Source organism: Callorhinchus milii, unplaced genomic scaffold (assembly GCF_018977255.1).
Source record: "Callorhinchus milii isolate IMCB2004 unplaced genomic scaffold, IMCB_Cmil_1.0 Scaffold9, whole genome shotgun sequence".
Classification (NCBI taxonomy): domain Eukaryota; kingdom Metazoa; phylum Chordata; class Chondrichthyes; order Chimaeriformes; family Callorhinchidae; genus Callorhinchus; species Callorhinchus milii.
The window spans coordinates 9843454-9869172 of record NW_024704750.1 but is presented as its reverse complement, the minus strand read 5'-3'; the positions used below and the strand labels follow the sequence as shown (position 1 = coordinate 9869172).

At 36.3% G+C, this 25719-nt stretch overlaps 2 protein-coding genes across 7 annotated transcripts in view; one reads left to right on the top strand and one right to left on the bottom strand.

The window, feature by feature from the left end:
* ryr3 (ryanodine receptor 3) overlaps positions 1-1046 on the top strand; it is a 110942-nt gene extending 109896 nt beyond the window's left edge. For 4 of the 6 annotated variants that reach the window (XM_007888064.2, XM_007888063.2, XM_042338332.1 and 1 more), the window contains 2 exons: positions 603-654; positions 859-1046. In XM_007888064.2, the coding sequence (XP_007886255.2) occupies positions 603-654; positions 859-954 (148 nt within the window). In that variant the 3' untranslated portion in view covers positions 955-1046. The remainder of the gene's footprint in view (positions 1-602; positions 655-858) is intronic. The other 2 variants (XM_007888065.2, XM_042338333.1) reach the window with 1 other exon arrangement.
* aven (apoptosis, caspase activation inhibitor) overlaps positions 303-25719 on the bottom strand; it is a 37130-nt gene continuing 11713 nt past the window's right edge. Inside the window, exons 3-6 of the mRNA XM_007888066.2 lie at positions 6072-6142; positions 4827-4922; positions 3359-3722; positions 303-2704 (exon numbers count right to left, since the gene is read on the bottom strand). Coding sequence (XP_007886257.1) covers positions 2580-2704; positions 3359-3722; positions 4827-4922; positions 6072-6142 — 656 coding nt within the window. The 3' untranslated portion in view covers positions 303-2579. The remainder of the gene's footprint in view (positions 2705-3358; positions 3723-4826; positions 4923-6071; positions 6143-25719) is intronic.

Sequence of the window (25719 nt, the reverse complement as noted above, 5' to 3'; positions counted from 1 at the left end):
AAAGTCCCTGATAGTAGAATCCACTGTGTTCTCTATCTGTATATGCTCAGTAATTTCCTCAAAACATTCAGTGAAATTGGTCAAACCCAACTTGCCCATCACAATTCCATGTTGTAGTAACTGTTTAGCTATGCCTGCAGCTTGTAGATTAGTGGTGTGCCATATATCTTTTATGAAAGCAAATGTGGACTGCTCTATAGAAATTGTGTGCAAGACAAGCTCAATAGCCATCATCTGGACATTTCCTTGACACTGTCTGGATTCACCACCACCAGCAGAGATGGGAGATAAACATTCATCCATCTTGATAGTCTGCCAGAAGCAGTCACAATTTTAACTTTAATGGTAGTTCACATCTGAACACATCAGGGACTGCAACTCATGTTTGTTTGCTCGACAAGGCTACATCAATCACTAAAAGTCTACTTGACATCCCAATTACAGCGTCAATCACAGAGATTGTACTCAGGTTAACAATCAAGTTCAAGCACCACAGTATATTAAGCAACTTTGCCATGATGTGTATTGATATTTTAAATCATTAGGGGTGGGGAAGAGAAACAACATTCCTCTTCAGTTACCAGTCATTTCTTATGTTTCAGGTTCTTCCTGATGTACCTTGTAAACAAAGATGAAACTGAACACACTGGTCAGGTGAGCAACAAAGTCCTATAATAGAGCCAGTATTTTTTCAAGCTGTTACCCAGGCTGTTTCATAACCCTTGTCTACTGTCACATTTCATAGTGAGAATGAAGTCTTCTTCAAAGCAATAAGTGGTAAAGTTAAATAATATGGATGTCTGCTAGGATCCAACTACTAATATAACTGATAACAAATAATACCTTCATGTATTTCAGGAGTCGTTTGTGTGGAAAATGTACCAGGAGCGTTGTTGGGACTTCTTCCCTGCTGGAGACTGTTTCCGTAAACAGTATGAGGATCAACTTGGTTAAATCAGAAAACTCTTTTCAAATCTAAACCTTGAGTTTTGCATAACTGTATAATGGACAATAAATAGAACTGACAATTATCTCATTCTGAGAAATAGTAAGTGTTCAAAATTCAACTGTCTTAAAACACAGACTGACATTCACCTTTAGGTGTCCTAACTACCATGTCTATAAGAACTGAAAGCATTAAGACATACATTTAAGTGGTCTTTTCTGTGCCTCCTGATTGCCATTGAAAATCACTATTAAAAGAGTCACAAAAACAAAAGGGCTGTTTAACTGCAAGAAAGTGCCAAAACAATTGTGCCTTACTTTCCTGTTGACTGAGCTATGCAACACAATGTATGGTCTGTTTACCAAGATGCTCTTCAAAAAAGCTACCTTAGAATTTGTTCGATTGTAAAGTCTTATTGTGTGCTGTACAACATTAATCAGGGTCTCATTGTGCCTGCCACAGCAGCAGCCAAGCTTTTAAAATAACTAAATTTACTGGATAGTGTTTAATATTGTGAAAATTATGAAATGCTACCTTACTTCATAGTCAACTTCCATTACTTCAGTGTTAATCTCCATTAAATATGGCCACAAATTATGTTTTGGCTTGGCCACCATGTACCATTCTTTCCTTCGAATAAATAGTCACCATCCAAAAGCTTCTATTTCAAATATCACCTTACCTGAAAGCTTTCGTAAAATTCAAATACTGAACAACAACTTGGTTCACTAATGTTGACTGACTGCTAATGCAATACACTGTTTTCAAATAAAGCAATTTAAGTACAGTAATCTTCCTCATGTACTCCTTATTGCACAGGTTTGCTCCAAATATGTAAGCATGTGAGATCATGCATCATTGGAACCTGCAGAGTCAACTGCTGGCCAACAACATGTTGTTTAGTAGCCAACACTGAATCAGATTTAAAGCTACAGCAAAATGTTGCTTTGGAAATGAAGACAGAATATTTTTATCCCCGTCACTGAAAGCCAACCAAGGTTATTAAACACAAAAGTGTTTTATTGAGGAGGCAGTTGCTAGGTAGCATTTGTCCACAGTTTGTTATATTGTTGAAGGTAAGAAAATTAGATTCTCTCTTTAAGAACAACTTTCAATTCCTATTTTTTTCATTTCAAACTACTGTCTGAAAAGATCAGTTCCCTGGATTATCGATGTCTGTCCTCTATTAGCTGCTCCATAGTGAGAATATTTTGCATTACAAATGTTATTTTTTTCCCCAAAAACATGCTGTGTAATTCCCATCATTTTAGACAAATGTCCTTTTTTCCACATTTGGAACACTTCATCAGAATATTTAATCTTAACCATTCAATCAGATGACCAGATTTGCACAATCATTTAAGAACACTGTTATGACAGAAGGATAAATCTTAGATAAATCTGTGCAAATTCCTTAGCAGTTAGTGATAACAAGCAATCATGAATCAGTGAGTGGAAGATGAACAGCTGTCATAATACTGTTTACTGTATAGCAGTGATCAGCAACATGAACCAAGCAACCACCTTACCCCATCATTTTCCATATATTGATGTATATCCATAGTTTTATAGAATCTGGTGGCACTGTGGATATTCAGTCCAGTCATATACTTGGAAAATCTTCCCTTTTGTATCAAGATATCATACTGTCCAGCCAATCTTCCAGGTCCTCCTCAGCAGCAAGCTTCTTGTCCTCGGTTTCCTCTACTTCTGCTGTATGTGGATCTCTATTATCTATCACTTCTGTACTGGAAGACTCTACAGAATTAAAGGCATATTTATTTTAATATGATTGTAACAGGAACCAAATATGTCATACTCCTTTTATACTAGGATATCAGAGATCGTGCTGGTAACTCTGATAATAGCAATTGCTTTGATAACTCACCAATTAGACTCAGCTACATCTTTAGCCTAAATTTTGGATCACGTTAATACTGTAACTTCCGTTATTGGCTTCTGAGCCCTACTCCCAAATCCGGTCGTTTGGAATCTGTTTGGTACTTATAACTGGCTATAAAGTCATTTATACTTCAATTCCCAAACAAGATTTTTCAAGTTTTAATAGTGAAAAATAAACCTTACATATTTGACAGACTTCAGCAGGACATCTCAAAGTGCATTACAGGATTTACTGTAAAGTGTATTTACTGTGTATTATGTAGGCGAACGCGGCAGCCAATTTGCGCACAGTAAAGTCCCACCAATATTTTTTGTTAAAATATTAAAATATTCCCACAAACAAGTATGAAGTGAATAACCAATCTGATCTGAAGGTTCGCTGGCCAGAAAAGGACACTAGGAGAATGTCCCTTCTCTTTTTCAACAGCGCATTTTAATAAACAAGTTATTATATTTCATATTGACAGCATTTAAATAAATATCAATCCATAGAAGAATGATTTGCCTCACCAGCTGCAGCATTATGTTGGATTACTTCATCTTGACTTGTAGTTTCCTTCAAGCAATCTTGAATGTTTTTTGCAGCTGGATTTTCTAAGCTCAGTAAAAAATCCAGCTCCTCATCCAGTTTATCGGCAGCTTGATGAGATCCAAGCAAAATATTCTTAGGTGATTTTTTTTCAAGGTTGAGTGTAAAGTTGGGGGTCTGTGTGTCTAAATTATCAGGCACAGATATGGCAGAGAAGGTGCCTACAGCAGTAGGTGGACTAGGTACAGTCCCTAAAGTGGCTGTTGGAACACCGAACTGACTGAACTTGCTGAGGCCATCATGTTTACTTTTCAATCTGATCTGAGGAATTTCAGCAGGAGTTATCTAGATTTAAAACACAAACAAAAAGAAGTTGTAAGGAATCTTGAGTGCACACATTTTGCTAACATTTCCAAGGTGATAAACACTATTGATTTATATTACATGTTTAACCTTTACATTTAGTATTGACCTTCTGCCCAGCCTTTTTTTCATTTTATTTCTGTCTGCTTCAATCAACTAACTAACTAACTCCAGGCCATTCTTTCTCCAACTGGAAAACCAGACAAATCAACTGAACTTAGAATGAACTCTGGAGCTGAACTGTATTAAAACTGAAAAGTACAAACTATGTGACTTCATACCAGCTCAGATACAAGGCTTTTAAATAAAGCAATTATCCAGTTCATAATGGTTAGGNTTTTTTTTACAGCTAGAATTGTTTGCACAGCATTGTGGACTTGCTCTATTGTTCTATTAAAAGCTCCCTAGATAGTTGAGAAATAACTAGAGAGTTCAAACTTACTCCTGTTTCATTGTTTTAACGTCTTGTTAGGCAGTTCTGTAGGCCCTATAAAAAGTATTACTCTCATTTATTCCCATACAGAAATGTAAAATATAATTTTCCTGCAAAGGTCCACAGAGCAGAAGGCTGTAGATTCAAATCCCTATCCCTATAATAGTTATTATTATTATTTGTTGAGTTAACTGATCTCAACCAGATAAGCCACAATTCACCACAGCGAGCATGGGGTAGGTAAAGGATAATCAGCCCGATTATACCCAGTGACTCCAGGTGGAAAGGACACCCTGTGGGTATCGGGTGATGACAGGATCGAAAAATAAATATTTAAAATAACCTATCGAAAGTCGCAACATGTAATAGGCAGTTGGACAAGGTACTGGAGGGGATCCAGTGCTGATGGATTCATACTCTAGGAGGTGGCGGCAAATTCAGAATGAATATCAGGTAATACTTTCTGCTCAAGAAGATAAACCCTTGAATGGCTGAGGCTGGAATACTAACATTAAGTTATAGCTTGATGCTATAATGGGAACATAGTACTGTATTATGGAAGGATGAGAACAAAATAAGCTGAAAGATTTTCTCCATCATCTGTGATTCAATAAAGCTGTCTGGAAAGCAACAAGATTAAGAATAAATCCTACCTGAACTAACTCAGCTTCCAGATTCAGTCTGAGGGAGATGGGGAGTTCCTGAAGGGACTGAGCCAGTGCCTGACAGTCTACAAACAAAGGTGACATCTGAAATGCATAAAGTAATCAGTAATGTTAGTCAGTAATCAAACACCAAGGATCACACTACAAATTTAGACATTTTGAATAAATTCAGTGCAGTTTACAGAGAATAATAACCACTACCATTTGAATGACTTTGATTCTGGAGGCTTCTTATTCATGATGGGAAGACAAGTACTTCTAGGAACATTTGCACCATTCTATAAATGTATCAATGGTAAGGAAGATTTTCTTGGCTCCTAGAAAAACATGTTCCTGGATCATGTCTTGCTGGTCTACTTTCCTCTGCAGTTACTTCTAATGTCTGTTCATATTTAATTGATCCCTACCCATAAGCTTCTTGATTAACAAATTTATTAATAAATTAATGTTGTTTACCTGCAACTGTTATTGGCAAAAATTAGGATTAAAAGTCGGAAATAAAAAGATTCTTTGTATAGCAAACACATTAAAAATGAAAATTTCTACACTAATTTGTTTTGTGCCAGCTGCTGTTGCCAAATGCAAATATTTAGAAATTACAATTATGGTCTGTAATGATAAAAGAGCATAATTAGTTTGCTTTGTTTACTTTCATGTTAAGCATCTGGCTCAGAACCAATTAACACAGCTCGCTAGATTTTGCTATTTGGCCAAATGCTTGCAACAAATCAGAAATCATTGAGTAACTCAAAAATGGCAATGTGTAAAAGTGTTATTTTGAACAAAATAATGTGGTACCTCTTATCACTGGTTTGAAAATCAATACAGTAGTATGATTAGTTTGGATGCAGATTAGTTAGGTCATTTAACTTTCAATATCTAGTTGCAAGCGACAGACCTGGGTTTTATTGCCGGCAGGTCGAAATATTGGGCAAGTTTCCTTATTCCACACGCCTCTGTTTATCTAGCAGTAAAAGTAGGAACCCGGTTGTTAGTCGATTGGCACATCGCTTTTCCGGGGATAATAATCCCTCAAAAAAAAACAATAATAATTTGGTCACTCAATCGACGACTGTTTGTGGGACACTGCTGCGTGCAATTGGATGCCGCGTTTCACCCACAAATATTCAGTCAATTCACTTTACAGTATTTTCTGTGAAGTCTAGAAGACTATGTCAAATGCAAAGATTATTATTATTATCTTAATAGTACGTTAAGTTTGAAATAAATTACCTGTTTATTAGAGGCGATATCCACTTCCCATTCCTTCTCCTCAGCAAAGCGGAACTGTGCAAACGAATCACCTGATTATGAAGCACAGAATTATTTTGTAAGATCTGACATATTCAATAGTCAAACACTGTACTTTTATTGCATTTTTATGGCCATAAGAATATTACACATTCATATTACCTGCCCATCAGAAATCACAGTCCTCGAATTCTTGCTATCAGCTTTCAATAAACTTGTAAGCAGAATATAGTTTAAGTATTATAATATAAGGATGTCATAGTTTTGAGTAAATACCCTTCATACTGAAAATTAGAAATTGCTTCACATTGATTCAGGCCACAAAAAACATAAAAAGTCAGAACATATCACTCTGAAAATATTTTTTTTTGATCTATAATAACGCATCCTTTGCAACTTCAGCATTCTAGTGGTCCGTACACTAATACTAAAATGTCAGGGGGGTTTTCGGCTTAAAAAAATAAAAAGAACAGACTGAATATTCATTTAATTACAGCATACATGAACTTTTCAAGTATGCACAATGGTATTATTAATTCTAGATGGTCACTTAGATTGAAAAAAATGTCAAATCTAGGTGCAGTAGCGAGATTTCAAAAGTTCAAAACAGCTATTAATTAAATGCCACGATTCCAACATCACAGTTTTAAACGTCATGTATTGGGGTGGGGGGTATTAAAATTTAAACAGCATTTTTCAAATTTGTAATTTTTTCTTAAATGCTAGATCTTTCACTGCACATAGCCTAAGCTGCCTTATAACACTACAGTGATATAAAGACAATAGACAATGCAGTATAGAATCAATACTGGAATCTAAATCATTTAAATGATGAACACAGTAAAGTACATTTAAAGTTGCAATAATGTACACAGAGTAGCCTTGAAAGGAATAGTAATGTACCACATACACTATGAATGTTTTGAGGGTATAATTTATTAAACAAAGTTTTGTTAAAAAAATGTAAAGAATTATGGATGCCCCCTAAGAACTGTCAGACATGAGAAGGCTACTATTGCTAATGCAAACAAGCCTCGACATGATTCAAGTCAAGCATTAAACTTAACTTTGTCTTGTTACTTCAGAGCTAGAGGACATGCATAAAATTAGCTGTCCTTAGGGGTGTTAGTTTACTTGCCACCCACCAAGCAGTGTGTGGCAGCACTAAACAAGGCAGGACAAGAATACCGAATCAATTTAGTTCAGATCCCCAGAAGTTCTGCTCACATTGATGGTGCTTTAATCAGGCATACATGGAGTACTACTTACAGATGTAGTCTGAAGCCCTAAATGCAATATAGAGGCGAGGAACCCGGCTGCTATTTAATGTTAAAGGGACGAACCGTACGAAATATAAAGGTGTACAAGATGCTAAACTGATAGAGAAAGTAAACCTAGAGCAATTCCTTGGTATGCTAAGGCAATAGGTCAAGAGGGCAGAGACTTAGATATGTAACAGACTGGCAAATGTAGGACAGATATCAGAAAGGAACAGCTGGGATTGGTTACCAGGTAAAATGATAGAAGCCAAGATACTGGACTAATTTAAGAAACAATTTGATACTGTAGGACAGTACTGTTAATATTCTGAAAAGATGAGATCAAATGGGTTAAAGGATTCCTTCAATCAAATGATCATTTCTCATTCAATACTTGTGCTTATACAAAAAGTTATGATACCATTTGTTTTAATAATAAAAAATATCATCATTTATTTAAGACTTATTAGCCATTGTAATGGTATCATGACATTTTGGACACCATGTACTTGTACAGTGTCCTTATGAGAAATTACCATTGGGAGAGGTGGAAGCCAGGAAATTGAAGGGGAGAATAAAATAACCAGTTTCTTTAGTTGGTGAAAGTGCTGCAATTTCCTTGAGTGATTGAAACTGTTTTTCCTTGTGCTCTACAGAATAAATTAAGTAGCTCCATGAGGAGCCTATGAAGGACAAACATTAAGGGAAGATATAAATGAAAGGACGGAAAAGATGAAAGAAACTTGTTCAGCATAAAAGACTAGCAAAATAATTTCCTTAGAAATTCAAAAAATAATTCAAGGAAATTATATTGAAGTAGAGGTGGCATTAAATTGTATTGCTTGGAAATATTGTATGGACATATATGGCTTGAAATTTCACAAAGCTTAGCCTGCGAGACCATTTGTCTTGCAATTTTATGTAGGATTTAAGATCCTGCAAATTGTGGATATTTTACGAGAATCATTATCAATTTGGAAGCCACTTCTTTTTAAGAACTGCAGAAAACTGGCTTCCAAAATTAAGCTGGAATTTAAGATTTTTTGACAATTCTGTACAATCTTACATTTTAAAACAAAATAATCTTACTGCCTAAGACAGGTCAAATATCAATCCTTTCTAATTCTTAAACAGGAAAAAAAATCAATTTGCTCTTTTAGCTTGTATTAGCTCTCCTCAAAATGCAACTTGTTTTACCATTTAATTCACAAACCTGCTAAAGATCTCTTTCAAGATTCATTTACAAATATCTTAATGATTCATATTATTCGTGAATCATTACCATTCAAGGCTACAAGCATTTAGATTCATTTTCATTTAAAATGCACTAGTGGGAAAGTCGGAGTCAAAATAGCCAACAGATTCTCCCATGCTCAATGAATAATGGAGGGAAATAAATTGAAATAATGTTAGGTGTTCTATCACACCACATTATCTTTTCCTATGATGCAGGATATTTATTGCACTGTGTGTATTCTATAGGTAAATTCAGACCTAATACAGCATATGGAAGATTACATATTACACATATGGGATCCAGTGTGATGCTAATCAAAACTCTGCAGGTGCATACGTCAAGCTGCTGTACATCAAGGGAAAATTACTATAATTATTGTCTTACAATTTGATACTGAACTAAACAAAACAAACTTGTGCTAATAGTGTGCACCCTGTTACCAGAAATGTTTGTTTAAATGGAATATTTCCTATAGATATAAGACAATGAGGAAGAATACAATTGCAGTAAACTCTGGATAACTCATCACTCCAAGGGAAAAGAGGCTCAGCAACAAGATATCTGGAGTGGAAACATTGGCAAAGGTCCTCCTGGGCCAAAAGGGGGCACTGTAACTGCTGCGGAAGCCGGCTGAGGTCAGGCACGCATGCTCAAATGCATCCCAGAGGTCTTTGATCTACTGGAGGGCCACGCGTGACCTCCCAGCCTATCCTCTGACAGGATAGGGCAGGAGGTGGATGAAAGGCCACTTGACTGATGTGGATGATCAGCGGAAGTGAGGTTGGGTGCTCATGCTCAGATGCCCTGCAGAGGCCTCTGGTCTATTGGAGGGCTGAGCCTTAGCCTTCTACCCTATCCTGTCTGCATTGCATCTGATCATTCATGCCCAACCTCCGCCGATCATCCACTCCAGTCATAGGACGAGTTATTAGATCAATTTTACATTGTGAGTACTTACAATAATTTCTAGAATACAACTAGTTATGTGTCAAACAGAGTAACAAGTAAAGCGGATTATTAATATTTTGCATGGGAAGTGGCCGGCATATGGATAGCATGGTAACTTAAGTGGTAGTGTGACAAGTTAAGCCAGGGTTGAGTAATGAGGAGTTTACTGTTGTCGGAACATTTTCTTAAGCACTGAATTATTCCTAATATTGTATCTTTCACTGTATCTGTTGAATAGGGGCAACCAACTGAAAGAGAAATGGAGATGCCATTAAAGTTGTACTTGTGCAATTTGTTATTAAACAGTGTCACAAATTCACAATTTTTAGGTTAAATCTAGATCTTCTAACATGCCAACTGTGTATAAATGGCACTGATCTTTGCTCTGCTCCACTAACTGCAGTGGTAGGTGTCACATAGACCTCAGCAAAGATCAGCATCATAAGTCTATGTATTTACTGGAGAATTACCATCTCCACAACAATAACTGTCATAACAATCCAACAGGTTTATATTTCAAGCATAATTTAGGATAAACATCACTTAATATTAAACTTTAATTGGAACCAAGCAATTGAAGGGTACTTCCATTTTAAGAGGTGTATTGTACCAGTTATTTACACACCATTCTATTTTGAGACACACCAAGGACATTAGAAGAAAAATGATCATGTTTAACACGAACAGTCACTGACATCGACAGCTGGCTGCCAACTGTGCAATGTTGCCCATCTACAGAGTAAGAAAATGAACAGCACCACAGGCCTGCTTCTTCCTGCCATTTACAGACACTACAGGCTTCAATTTCAATTTTTAATCTGACTAACATTGAACATGAAATAAAAGCGTCAATTCTACTTTTAATTAAAATCAACCCTAGGAGTAAATCCATCTGAGAAACTTCAAGAACAGATGGTTTTCTAGAAAGCTTTTTCTGATACTGAATTCTCCTTTGATGTTCATGAAAGAATCCAATGTTTGACATTTTAACTACACCAAAACAATTTACCAAACAAGAGGTGTCTGCAGCCAGCCACACGTGCAGAGCGAACAGCTGTTGAACACACGTATTCATATTGTTTCATGTTTGATCGTACAATCATTCATTTGCCTTGTAATTTAAAGTAAGTATTTACAGTATATGGAAGGTTACACATTACACATATTGGATAAGAATAGTATCTTCATGATATATACTGCACTGCACCATTTGTAAATGTCCATGTACTGTATTATTACTGTAGACTGAGTGAAAAGAATGTATATAACAGCATTTCCCCATCCACCTTTATATAGGGAGCAACTCAGAGAGTGAACCGAGCCTACATTTCAAGATAAAGGGGGCCTATTAGAAGCGTAGGAGACATAAAGGAGGTGTTCAAAATTATAGAAAGGTTTGATATGGTTCCACTGGTTGGGGAGTTCGTAATCAGGGGACACAGGTATAAGATAGTGAATAGGGAATCTAAAATAAAACTTAGGAACTACTTCACACAGAGGGAAGTGAGGTTGTGGAATTTGCTGCCTGAAGCACTGGCTGAATCAGATAGCATAGATGCATTCAAGAGGAAGCTAGACATTGACATGAGGGAGAGAAGAATAGAAGGGTATGGGAGGGAGTAAGTAATGGATGAAGACTTGTGTGAATTATAAACACCAGCACGGACTGGTTGGCCCAAGCAACCGGTTTCTGTGCTGTACATTCTTTGCAAATCGTTGTAAGCATATTTGTGTTCTCTATGTGATATTTTATATCATGTCCTTGTCTCTATTCTTCATTTTTCTCTTATAATAGACCGAATGAAACCCTTGGAGAGCGCAAAATGTTCATCTGTCATTAAAACAGAGGAACATTCAAAGTTAATCAGTGGTTCAACAGAAGTTACTGATGTGGGAGATCAATGTTTTTCAAAAAATGTATTAAGAAAAGAAATGTTGGGTTTCATTCTTCACTAAAAATAATTTGCAATGGCAGAAGTGATTGAGGACTCAGGCGAATCATTGCGTCACCATTTACTCTTCTGTACAAATATAAGACAGTGAATCCGTGAGGGAAAAGCTCTACTCCGAGCCAAAAGTATTTAAATTTATAAAAATGGAAATCTGGTTAATTGTAACACTGTGAATGGTTTGCTCGATGCAGAATTGTTCTCATTAAAAGGCTTCACTGTTCCAAGGTTCTGAAATTGTGATGTAATATCAATGTCAAAAAAGCTACTCCATGAAAAAAACACTTACTGGCAGTTTCCCTATTAATCTAATTTATTCTCTTTCCAGCACCTCACAGATAATACCTTCTGATGTTGCAACAGTTGATAATGATTATGTTGACAGGGTGACTTACATGAATAATAAGCAGCAGATACATTGTTCTAAGGGATGTCAGCTCCTGATTCTTTTGTTTAGCCTTCAACACATTAGTGTCCTAAAGTCAACTTAAGGCTAGTCATTCCTATTTTTAACTACAGTATTGCAAGGTACAGGCTGTGACATGACTGGGATCAGTCAAACGCTCACCATTTCTCTAGTAGACTCATGATCTTCCATATGAGGAGCCCACTGAAATTGGTTTTAATAGCAGTCTTCTATGAAGTTTAATTTCATGGGATTTATCTAGTTTATGCTCAAGTTAGGAAAAGTAAGAAAAATAGAAATATTGCTATAATTTATCACCTCTTGTGACTATCAAAGTTCCCAGGCCAGGCACAACATAGGTTAGGTGCACAAGAAACACTTATACAAGAGTGATGCAATATCAGATGACTGGTGAGCAAATAGCATGACAAGTGAAGGTTGTGTGTTATGTTCAGTCAGGACCATAGTTTGTTTAATGTCACACCACATTGCAGTCATTAACCATCCTTGATACATACTGATTGTGCAAGCTATTCAAATGGTTCATGGCCATTTATCCTGATGGAAGTGATTTGAAATTAATGCTGTCCTTAAAATGATTACGAGCAGGAAACAAGCTTAATACATCCAAATCCAAAATCACATTCATGAGGATCAGAGCGGAGTTCTGTGCAAGTGCTTATTCTAACTGGTTGTGGTAAACTAGTCAAATGTTCAACATTGTTAAAAGGCAGGCAATGGAACTTTTTTTTATATAAAAAGGAGTTATTTTAAGGCTTAAGCAAAAAACTGGTTTTGGGGGCATTGATCTGTATCAGTGTTTCTCTTCACAGAGCCAGTGAAGTTTCACTAAAGTTTCAGAAGTCTGTGGTTGCGCTGCAACCCAGCCCAAGACATACCGCTGACACGATAGAAACAATGGAATGCAGATTCAACAAAGGAAGCTGGAAGACCTTCCTATCAGAGCTTGTAAATTAATCCATTAATTTCAGAAGCAAGAAAAATAAATCAACCAGTGAAAATGTTCCTGCACTTTACAATCTAGCAGAAAAAGCAACCTACTAAAGACAAATAAGATTACTTTCAAGCATTTTACTGTCATTTTACAGTATATAGCTTGGTAATAGCTTTGTGAATGACATACATCCATGTGCAGAATTTGTTCTGATCCAATACTGGCTTCAGTAACATTGCATTTAATAGCAAAGCAGGAAAGAGCCTAAATAATAATACACCAAAATCAGTAAGTACTGAATTTCAGACCTGTAGTGGCCACTTGCTGAGGATAAACACGTTTCCTAATGGTATATTAAGTCTCATATTGTGGAGACCTCAGTAACAGATCCACAGTGATTTATTGCATAACAGTTAGACAAGGCACAAGACGTAATTGTACACAGTATGGTATTCAACCTCAACTTACAAATATAAGTACAGAATTCCAAGCCTTTGCAGAAACCGGTGGTAGAAAAGATGTTCAGGCCAGCTTGGACCACAACAGCAAAGTGCTTGTTGAGATAAGATTAGAATGCGTAGAAACATTAGAGTAGCTACTCTTGGAGATAATATTGGAAGTTTGGGGAAGTTTGAGAATGAGGATTGAAGACATTTTTCACTGTTGCTATTATTGAAAATTTCAGTACAAACAAAATTGTTGGATAAGATGAAATAAAATAATCAGAAAACAGTTTTATAATGAGAACCAACTGCAAAAGAATTATCACCACGATTGGATGGCTTGCACAGAGTGATCATATAGTGTTTTGCCAGCTGTCCTTGAAATCATTGCACAATAAGTATCATTTTGCTGTTTTTGGCATTGATGTATAACTTCCTACGAACAAACAGACCAGATAGATACTATTCATGCAGACTTCAGCCTAAAATATAAATACAAAGTCTAAGTCACTACACATTACAGTATATTCCGTGAAGTGCTTTGAGACTTCCTGAAGATGCGATAAGGCGCTATATCAAATATCACATGCAAGGATTATTATTATTACAGTGTGGGTTCTGATGTTACTTACATTGCTGCCTGCAACTGTGATTAATGATAAATATCTAGGCATTTTGGCCCCATGATATATCATTCAATCAGATTACCATACGCCTTTCTGATTTGTCCCATAGCCAATGCAGATCTGCTGTGACAGCCTGCTTCCTCCACTACTGGATAATGGTAATGACGAATCAAGGTCTGAAAGCCATTTCAATGAGCTCCAAGACAATTCTTGATTGAACACTGCTACTACAAGCTTGTGCAAAATGCAACTCGATTTCTTTTGTCTTTATGTTAGCAGCAACCTTGAAGCAGGATTGACTGAACTCTTCATGTTACATGCTCTCAGATACCCCAAAATTTATGTCGTACCAATTCACTAAATCTTTTATGCTACCATTGTGGTTGTTTTATTAGTACCACCATTTGATAAGCCCAAAACACAATCTGTAACAATCTACACAGTAAAGTATTACTGATCACAGATCATGTCGTCACTTTATTAACTGGCCGTCATTCATTCTTGTTTCACAGCAAATATCAGAATACTGAGATGCTGTAAATAATGGAAATTGTTAGGACGTGGGTAGACGTGTGGGTGTGAACCTCATAAAGAAGTCCTGAGCAAAAATGAAATCACATCCACCTTTCCCTATTTAAAATATATTGTTCTGTCTATTTTGTGCAACTGATCACAAAATATGCATTTGCCACATGTTTCACATGTTTTTTTTCTTTGCTAGCAAAATCCCTGGCATTCAGTAAACAACACAAGATTGAAGACAGAACAAAAATGCTTTTAGATGTGACAAAATATTCCCAATATTAAGTTTGCACACACAATACATTCATAGATGAATAGAAGGCAAGGTCGGATGTAAATATCTTACCACATATTCCTTTTCACAGCTGTTCACAAACACAACAGTGAACCTTGAGAAAATGAGGTGAGTATTTAAACTATAAACTGGATAATCCAGTTGACAGGTGAAAAAAACAAGGATGTATATCTGAAATTATTAACCATCAAAGTAGTTAACCTAATCAATCTGTGAAACAAATCAGTAGTTGCTATTAACTATGAACCATCTGCTGCTTGTCACAGCATCCCCAACACACAGTATTCCTGTACGGTGTCAGTACCAATGAAACAACTGTGAGGAAACACCCTACAAAACATAAAATGTGACCTTAAATAGTAAATGATGTTGAGTGTAAAGGTATAAAAAGCAGACACTAGCCTGCAGTATTGCATAGATAAATTGTTTCTTTCAGCAGAAGTATTTTTGCAAATATTTGGCACTGAAAATCTGAAAACATACCTTTACTATGCAATTTTCAGTTACTAAGACACTACTTTTACACAGCACAGTGGAGTATCACATAGTTTATCAAACTTCAGAGCCTTATATTTACATTAAGTGCCACAAATATTATCAACAATATTTTTAGGCTGGAGACTATCTTCTCTAGTAAGCCGCCTGAAAGATACTCATCACAAGTGATTCAAGCTTCAAGTAGAGCTAGGATTAAAAACTGTAATAACAAAATTGTGAAATGAATGTGAGAGATGTGTTTCAAGGACAACATGTTCAGACAATTTATTTAATATGATCTACAGTACCCATTAGTTGTATTATTCCTTCTAGTTCCAACATTTCACAATTCAAAAGCTAAAGGTTAGACTTTGGGTGGTGGAGAAAGTACTGTACTTACTTCTCCAACATCCAAAGTCTTGATTTGAGTTTTGAGTTTTGAAATGCTGACAGCAGATTGATTGAATAACACAACATCTCACGTATCCATTCTACATCTTCGATTTTGATTAGAATGTTTGAAGGTGAAAAGAGATATTAGGAAGCATCATTCTAGCTTCTGCTGCAAAATAGAACATGTTAAGAACATGCACTAGCTGCACTATCCTTTTCCTACCCCTCTCCCCACCCCCCTCCATCCCCCATACTCAAGCCTGCTTATCATAAAAAGTCTTTTTAAAAGTACAAACAGTCCTTGGTTTGAGGACCTGTGCAAAATGTTCAGAAAGTGCAAGCATGCATCTGCCACTGTAATGATCCTTACTGGCCACTGTGCAGCACCTTGTACTCGCACAGGTGCTATTTCTTTCATGTAAGAGGAGCCTGAGGTCTCGCTTCACAGTTCGGTGCACTTCAGCATCAGTGAGTAATTTGGATGTTGCAGCAAAAGAGGTTTTTACCTTCTGCTTGAATTCTGATTTGGCAGGATGGCACTGTGAGCAATGTGCAGGCCTGCAGCTAGTGCACTGTAGATGTTGAGAGATTAGTCCCTTGTCACTAAGGCAACAGGTGCAAAAGTCTGACAAAAATAGTGACTCTAATATGCAGACAGCTCGTGAAAGATAGATAGTAGTAATAATAATAATCATTGCATTTAATATAATGCCTTTCATGTCAGGACATCTCAAAGCACTTCACAGGATTTACTGTAAGGTGTAGTGACTGTGTATTTTGTAGATTAAATTGGATCTTTAATGTAGCTCATTTGTTGGTACTGCTTGTGACTTATTTCCTGCAGGATATGGCCTCTATGAACTTTAGCATTGATTATAAACTGTACTTAATTGGAACTTGTACCTTATTTATGTTTGCGTTTGCAAAGTGTGGTCTTGTTAGTTAACTAATTACATTAATTTTTCCTTGCACAGATTTTTGTATTTGCTTGTCATGGTTCATGGTCATTCATTTTATGAACAGGACAACTAGCATTTGTGTTGCATTGCTGAATGTCCCACTCCTATTTGGTGAGCCTCAGTTATGATCCCTGTATTGATTAATTTGAACTAATTTTCCAGGGCTTTTTAGTAAGTCAACTTTCCTGCTTCAAAATACAATCAAAAAACGTCAACCTTGAAATAGTGTCAAACATTTTTCTTCTTCTGAAACCAAGGAGAACATTGGTAATCTTGTCAGTTAAATGACCTGTATGGTTCATTTTGGAACAGTCTTTCTGTTGTGCTGCTGACCCTCAGGGAAATGCTCCAATTGTCATTGTACCGATAAGCCTCAATATCAATCGAGTAAGAAGAATGTCAAATAAAACTTGCATGAGATGAGATCGATGCTGAAATCTGCAATTCTAGACAAATCCTTTTAAAAGCAGGTTTAAAGGTTACAGTACATGTATTAAACCAGACTTTGATTTTAATAATGGCAACTTTTAATCGGCTAGATTTTTGAAACTAAATTGTTATCAAATTGTGCCAAGCTTACACACTTGGTAAATGAGAGACAAGTAATATCTAGAATTCTTTATATGTGGATTGGCTCAAGGTCCTTCCTTGAAAAGAGGATTAAGTCAAGGAAGGTCCTATCTACCCTGACCATGTATTGTCTCAAGCATTTAATGTGATTATAATGTAAATAACTGATCATAAATTCTTAGAAAGTACAATAGTAAATTTGAACTTAATAATAAATTGGAAAATTTACCAAAATAATATGGAACACAAAGCTGATAAACTGTGAACAAACATTGCTGCTTAGAATCAGGTTAAGTACTTGTATACAAAACCGTATGACAAACTTTGAAACTTAACAAGAGAGCTATCTTGGTTCTGCCATGACATCTATTCTGTCAAGACAGTTTGCAATGAACCTCATCTTAATTTGGTTCCTCTCCATAAACCTTTTATCGTAATTCATAAATTACTTTTCACAAATCATAATGCTTCATGGCTTTTTGTGGCTAAGAGATCAAAAATATAAGAGGTGACATTTAGCACTTGTTCCAACTCATCTGCTTCCAATCAACACACAGCAAGCTTCACTTTAATTATGACGCTTATCAGGTTTCTAAAATAAATCAGAAGCTTCCATGTATGTTCAAATTCAAAACAATTTCTTTACCTAAACAGATTATAAGCCATGTGTTCCACAGTGCTTGCTGACACATCAGCACTAAACAGAATTAGTGATGCTTATAAGTTGAATCTTCCTTTTTTTATATACATCAATTCTAGGTTGACTGAAAAAGTCAACATCTACATTTTTTATTTCAATATTTATTAGCAATGTAGTATTTTTCCATTAAATCAATCAATAGAAATGGTGCATTAAGAAACCAAGCATGTACAATTCTTCAGTTATGACGATGAAAGGTGCAGTGGTTCCATTAATAGATAGGTCAGGCACCAGTTATTGTGATGGATCAAACTGAAAAGTAATAATTACTCGAGTCACAGGAGAATTTAATAAGGACTTCCAAGTCTACAACAAACTTACAAGGGAATTTAGAGACAAGTAAATACACCGGATGACTTACATTTGAAAAATAGGTTAGTTGCAAAATAGGCTTCTCTTATAAATGCTGGTTGTGGGGAAATAAAAAATACTCAATACTGTATGAAGTTATAAATGAATCATAGAAGCAGAGGTCACTTATGCAACTCCATACAAGCAGATATTAGTTGTCAACTGGGAGGACGTAACTTAAAATTATATAATCAGGAGTGGTTTCCATACAGCAAAAGAATGTGTTATACTTACGCAGCCAATCTAAATGTGCAATATCTGTAAACATTAATAAAGTTAATGTTTTACTGTGTTAAATTAATTTTAATTGTTTTAAAACAATTAGAAATTAAATTTCATGAAACTGTTTTAAAACAATTTACGAAATAGTCTCTATAAAAATGTTAATTTGTTTGGTTGCTTATTCTAGATATTAATCTAAATAAAGAGTTGGGAAGTGCGGTGAAAATGAAGGAATGCTCCTTCCAGCAAATTGTGATTCACCCAACAAATGATTTGCTAGATACTGCACTTATACGTCAAACTATTTCTTGTAAATGCTCCAAGGTGCAACACAAATAATTAAAGCAAAAACAGCAATTATTTAGGGTAGATAAATGTCTATCCAGGAATTTTGAGACAGCAACCTTTAAATAAGTATTTTCCCCAATATACAGGATCACCATTTATAGACAGACATAGTATCATCACGGTTCCTCGACCTGAAATACAACGTAATCTTTACTATACAAGTGAATGGTAGCCAATTGTAATTGACTACCATTCAAAGTTGTGGAATAATATAGGATTGAGAGTCAAAATCCAAGAAGGTGAAACTAATCAAAAATCCAGAGATGTTTAGCCCAGATTACTTGCAGAATAATCACAAAACTAAATGTTTAGTTTGCTAACTCTTTCTAATACATATTCCCAGTTTTCTCATACTCAGTCAAAGTTCAATTTAAGCAATTGGACTTGCTGAAGGGTTCTGTTTAGTTTTATCCTGTGTTTTCCACTTGAGATCACTTAAAATCTACAAAAGTCCTCAGAGCATTGTAAAGCTTAATCACTTCAAGTGAATTTTCATTTATAAGGTCCCAAGACATCGAATGAAAAAAATACATTAACTGTGGTCCTTCAGCTGCTGGTTCAACTGCTGAACCTCTGAAACCCTTTCTATGGGACACCACACAAAACTGCAGTAAGTTTACATTTGCTTATGGAAAACTATTACTGTATATGTTATAGAAAACTGGATGCACAGACAAGCAAGGTTATAACAATCACAATGTATTTTTCTGTAGAAATGCATACACCATTCCTTAATGTTAAAAATAGAAGTAGAATGAATACTAATGCATTTAATCCTCTTGATTTGAAAGCAGGCTTTACACATTTTTTAAAAACAACCAGCTTCCATATTATCATTCCAAAATGCTGTCCCAAGGATGTCGTTTTTTAAAGAAATTCCCAGCTTCTTCTTCTGTACAAACAGTCTCAAACTAACAACTCTATCTACTATTTCCTTCAAATCTGCTTTCAATGCCAAAGCTACCCTTTAATGTCTAATTCATGTACTGTACTGTTATGTGTGAAAACCCCTCTTGTTACTTGAGATGTATTCTACAACTTGGTCTTTCTCTTATTCTAAATTTGTATTACTTTTATATTTATCTTTCCTTGCAGAGATTCACTGAAATTTAAATGCTTTCTGTTTAATTTCTCTCCTCTGATTATCGAAAGCTTTACCTCCATACATCATCAAATTTCATAGAAATAAAATTTAAGTCAAGTTGTGTTTAGGGGAATTGTCAGATGATCTGTTTTTCCTCATGCACTGTCAGGTTCAAGTGTTAATGTCATTCTACATTTGGCCTTTGAAATAATCCTCAAATGCAGGCCTACTCTCTATTTGTACAATATTTTGGCATTCTCTGAAGCAGGTGTTCTTGATTTAGTGGTGGAACAGCTCCTAAAATAAATGTTAAAAAAGATGGACCATACCAAGTCTAATACTGTATGGAGGCACAGTTGCCAGGAGGATGAAAGTGGAGACAACGACAAACAAAAACAAGCAAAATTATCACAGAAGCAACAGCCAGAACAAAATAAATTTACTTTGACAGTTCTATTTCAGCATTGCACCATGGAAATGTCATGTCACTATATTCACAAAGCAAAAAAAAACAGGTCAATCAAATTGAGGCTTTCGACATAGAATGGAACAAGTCAAGCATCAACAAAGCCTCATCAGACCTGGGGGAGTTCTGATGTACTATGGATGGCAACAAGGCTCGCAGCTTTTTTAAAAAAAAACTCAACAGATAAATTATAGCTTTGATATTATTTGAACACTGGCGACAAAGAATTGGGCTAAAATTAACTTACATCAGGACTTATCAGCGAACGAAATCCAGTTTCGCTCTCAAAATAAGTTGCTGTGTACTGTGGTAAAAGTTCCATTTCATATCTGTTCTAAATTGTTCCTTCTGACTTAGAATAAATCTCAATCTCCGATTGAATTGGAGAACTCACATTTAAAGACTATTAAAACATTAACAATTCCTTAGGGATGTGAAGAAAAGTAATCAGAATGCTAACGAGCTGCCAGAAACTAATAAAGTGGCAGAGCAGGCTCAATGGGCTGCACTAAATGGAATTTATATTTTTTTAAGCAGAGTAATTCTTTGCCACTATCCAACTAGAATAAACTGTACATGCAGAATTAAGCACTTTTGATACTATAAAAGAACACTGATCTTACAATTAAGGCGCTGAATCTAATGCATGTACTTCTGAGACACTAAACAATACGATTTTGGAAAATCCAGCTGGATTCTGAGTGAGCAGAAGCCCAGCTCAAGTCCATTCCTAAGGTAAAATACTCAGGAGGCCTCAACAGGTGCGTGGAATTATTTTGCATCTGTCCACCTTCTGACAGGACGCAATATTTTCCTTTCTTTACTTTGGTTATTACACAGGAGTGGCTGGAGAGAGTAAACATGCACGCTTGGTTCTCTTCTACTAATGTTTTTAAAAACACTTAACTCCACTCATACCTGCAAAATAAGTTGGAAGGGCAAAAAATAAATCATTTGAGTGTCAATTAGTTGCGGGAGATAGAAGAAGATGCTTCCATATTTTCCCTACTGGCTATAAACTCATTTGTAGATTAATGGGAGCAGTTTACAGTCAGCAGATATGAGGACATGGGATTTGAAAACGAATTCTGCCCAATCCAATGTCATCATCTGATACTCAATTTGACAATAAGCACCACTGACAACTATATGTATGATGGAACATGAAACAGTCATTGGTGTCATTTCTAACTAACAATCCAGTACTTTGAATAAACCAGAATATGACAGTTTTATTGAATACACTGAAAGGATTGACAACATGAAAGAGAATTAAGCACAAATGTAATACAGTGCTACCCACTTATCTTGAACATGTTTAGATCAACATCCTGCATATGTCGACAAAAATTTGAAGTCCTGGGCTCTTCCCGATATAGGAACACATTAAACTTACCATGTGTGGCGATGTCCACATAATTTTTAGCATGCTTATATCAACACATTTTTCAAGTCCAGCATTAAGTACATTATGTTCTTAATGCTATGCCGACAGGCAGGTGGTTTTAACCGTTGCCTCTCCGACATGCCAAAGTTCCGAAATGCTCCACTTCAGCTTTGGGGCATGCGACACATGCGTCGTCCCCAGAAGTCACAGAGCACGGACTACAGCTGCCATTGACTAACAGCTGTTGGTTCGTTCATTTGTATCGAAACCTGCATATGTCGACAAAATCTCTTTGATACCCGTAATGCCGATACAAATGGGTAGGACTGTAGCATAGTGGAACCAAGCAGTAGATGTTCTGAATAGCATGAAACTATCAGTCTACATGGAAGATCAAATCAGTCTGAGCTGAGAATCAAACTTCTTAGTGAACAATTATGGGGAGAAATTCCACCTGGGTCTAGATTTACTCTGTTTAAGAATATTTTAGAGTTTCCAGAATTTGGCAAATTCTTAAATACAACCTTTATTTTGAAGCCGATTTTCAGTAAGTTGTTTTAAGAACTAAAATTGAGTAAATATGCCATCCTCTGTGACACAAGAGGACAGATTAGGAAGGCCCCAAGCATAACTGTTGATACATGTTGATTAGATGATTTGAGTGCCCCTGGATAAAGGAAGAGGAGAAAGTATCTATCAGGCAGGATAGTGATACATTGTTGAACAGCAAGCTGGACATCTGGTGAGTTGAGGGTGAGACTCTCCTACCTACAGTCAAATAAATTATAACCTACTAGTCAGGAGCAAATCGGGGACAGAATCAAAACATTAGTTTATTGTGTTTCCTTCAACTACATCACTGAGTTGTACAGTACTGATGCAAATCGGTTACAAATACTCAATCCTCATCCATAATATTAAAACACATTTTTAAAAATAGAACATATCTTTCAATAACCTCCCAGGCAAATCACCTCCTGTGTAGGGAATTGCGCTCTCTGAATATGGAAATAGGAAACTTTCAAAATTTGCATGTTTTTTTACCTTAAAGCCAACTTATACCATGTACAGAACTGTCATTTTAATAATTTAGAACATTGCATGAATTGGGAACATGACGGAACTGCATTATCAAGACTGGAAGTAAAAACTGTGTACAAGGTGACTGGAAGTGTAGAAACATGCAGTAGATTAATGTCATCCAAGATGCAGTTGGTACAAATCAAGCTTCCTCCAAAGAGTGCAGATACAAAGAGATGTTCGACAAACATAACGACTTAACCTCATAACAAAGGAGCAACAGTTGACCTGTCACAGTGCAAGGTGGATAATTTTACAGTGAATATGGAAAACTGGGGGATTAATTTTTCATGGAATAGGAGAGGCGGCTCTTGTGCAGCATAAACACTGACACTGACTAGTTTGGCTGAATGGCCTGTTTCTGTGCTATATCACTCTATGTTACTCTATTCTATGCAATTTTTTGTTTTCTTCTCCTCTACCTGGGATTAACCTGCAAGGAGTTTACATCTATAGATTTCAGTGATGCTGTTAGCACCGGACCTGTTACTGGAAGTTTAATCAGGTCCTCACTCTGCACTGAAATATATTTTCTTTTCAGTACAGCTATTACTGCAAATTGTACAGGAGAAAAGGGGAATTAGTGATGTGAAGTTTATGGACCAAGAGACTACTCTGATCTGAGGAAGTTAACCAAGTTATGCTCCATTTTAGCACCTGGGGAAATGGAAGAAAGAGTAATTCAATCCAATCAGTCTCATGTGAATCTGATCGTAATTGACCAACTAAGATGAGAGGATTTCTACGATACCTTTAATAGCTTTCCTCCTATGGACAGTGCTTCCCAATTCCACTGACACTTTCATGTAATAAGGCCAACATTGGTTACTTAATGAATGTGTAGCATTCCTCGGTTGAACTAACTATATGGAACACGCAAACAATCAGTAATTGTGCATTTGCTCGTACTGCATGATTGCTCTATATTTTTAGAGGTTTTTTTTAATGAGTCACACTGCAATCCCTCCGTACCTTAAATTGATTGAAATACTGCGACTAACAATACTCTCCAAAACGGCTCCCTTCTCTAACTCCAGTGACCATTTTATCTGAATTATAAATGATTACAAATAAAATTATTTACAATGCTTTTAGAACCACTATTGCAGTTTATTTTGAAAGGGTCTCATGGCTCATTTATATTAAAGCCTCCTGCAGAGCTGTTGCAAACCGTACCCCTGCAATATCTGAGGCTGCTAGTGCTTCTGGATATGCCCGGTCATACGTCGGTGCAGATTCCATGGCATCAGCAGAAACATGGAAACACAGAACATGTGCCATCATTTCTAAAGTCATGAATTGTGATTATTTTCTGACTGCTCCTCACTGTATGGAGAAGGTCTCAGCCAACCTGTTACCCAAGACTAGAAATTAATAGTGGTTGACACTACCAGAGGCACTGGGAAGCACTGTCCATAGGAGGAAAGAAAATCTACCTTGCTTGCAGCACTGCCACCCCATTAACATAGCAGCATTGCCACCAGTGGGCATCCTCCCCACTTCTGCCGTCAATGGCAGTACGTGAATATAAACAAGGCATAAATACATTCACATCCCAAGTTCAAAGTAGTAATGAATTGTTTGTTATGTACCTTAGGTGCAGGTACAGCTACACAAAGTAATCCTCTAATATTATTATCTCAAAAGCTGAAAAAAGAACAACTTTAAAGCATACAATGCCGCCAGAATGTGGCATTCGATATGAAATATTGTATTTTCCCTTTACAAACATGGTACTATACTTAGCACATAGCGTCAATAAACAACATCTTGGGTTTTTCAAGTGAGGATGGACTTTTGATACAACACTCAATTAAAGTGTTAACTAACCACATTAAAATATGACTACTGCCCACAAATAATGGCTGATTGTGCTGATCTCCACCCAAACACCAGGGGGGTTCTGCAATGGGACAAAAAAAAATTATTCGTTCTTCAACCCACCCACCCTCCAACATCATTCTATAAAATAAATTCATAAATTCAGCAAGTCAAATCTACTTTCAAATGTTCTCCTCCCGCTCTTAGAAGAAACATTTGGATTCCCCAGAGGGTTCCAGCTGGGACTGAGAATTCAACACATCGAAATTTCAGGCATAAGACCGAGTGTAACCAGTCTATTATCGAGAAGCTGTGTCCTAACTCATTGTACCACCAGTCGATCTGGAGAAGCTGAAGCAGTTAGTGATAAACATTTACCTATACAACTCACATACAAGCTCAAAGAATTACTCTAAGCATCAATGTTAATTAAATCTTAATGAGAAATATTAATAATGCAACAGGAAAAATAATTTAAGACAAAAGCTAATATAAATCAGATCTACTAACCACAGCTTACAGAAGAATAAACTGATCCTTGTGAATGAATTTCTCAATTGAAAAACTGCATAAACAAGGAAAAGCAATCAGTAGTTACAAAATCAGTTGGTCGTCTGTTTGGCAGACACTGCTATTCTTCAGATGCTGTAATTAATTGGTTCATTATGTACAAAAGCATCAGCCTGTCAGTTCACTGCCTGATCTGAACAGCTCATATCAGCGGGTCTTGATGCCATATGTACTCATTGTCCCGAGAGGCTATGAGACACATTGGCCTTTGGGATTTTTAAAAAATCTCTTCACATGTACAACGTTATACATCTGTACCCTGTACGCAGCGAGGAGGATGATACATCCGGTTCTGATGCAAAGTGAAAATACCTACCTGTAAAGTTCTCAGCTAAGCCCTATGGTTTCATCTGTTGTGCTGGAAACAGACCACAATTGCTAAATACAATAATAACTAACGTACCACAAAAATTGGAAAGTAAGCTACCCCATCTGAAGCATAGTTGAATTTTTTAAAAGACGATCTTGAATTATCTGGTCAGTTGATCTGGCTTTGCAGTGTAAACACAAACAACAGCTTTTAATTTTTTAAGCTGTCAAGGTTGTTACCTCATGCAGTATG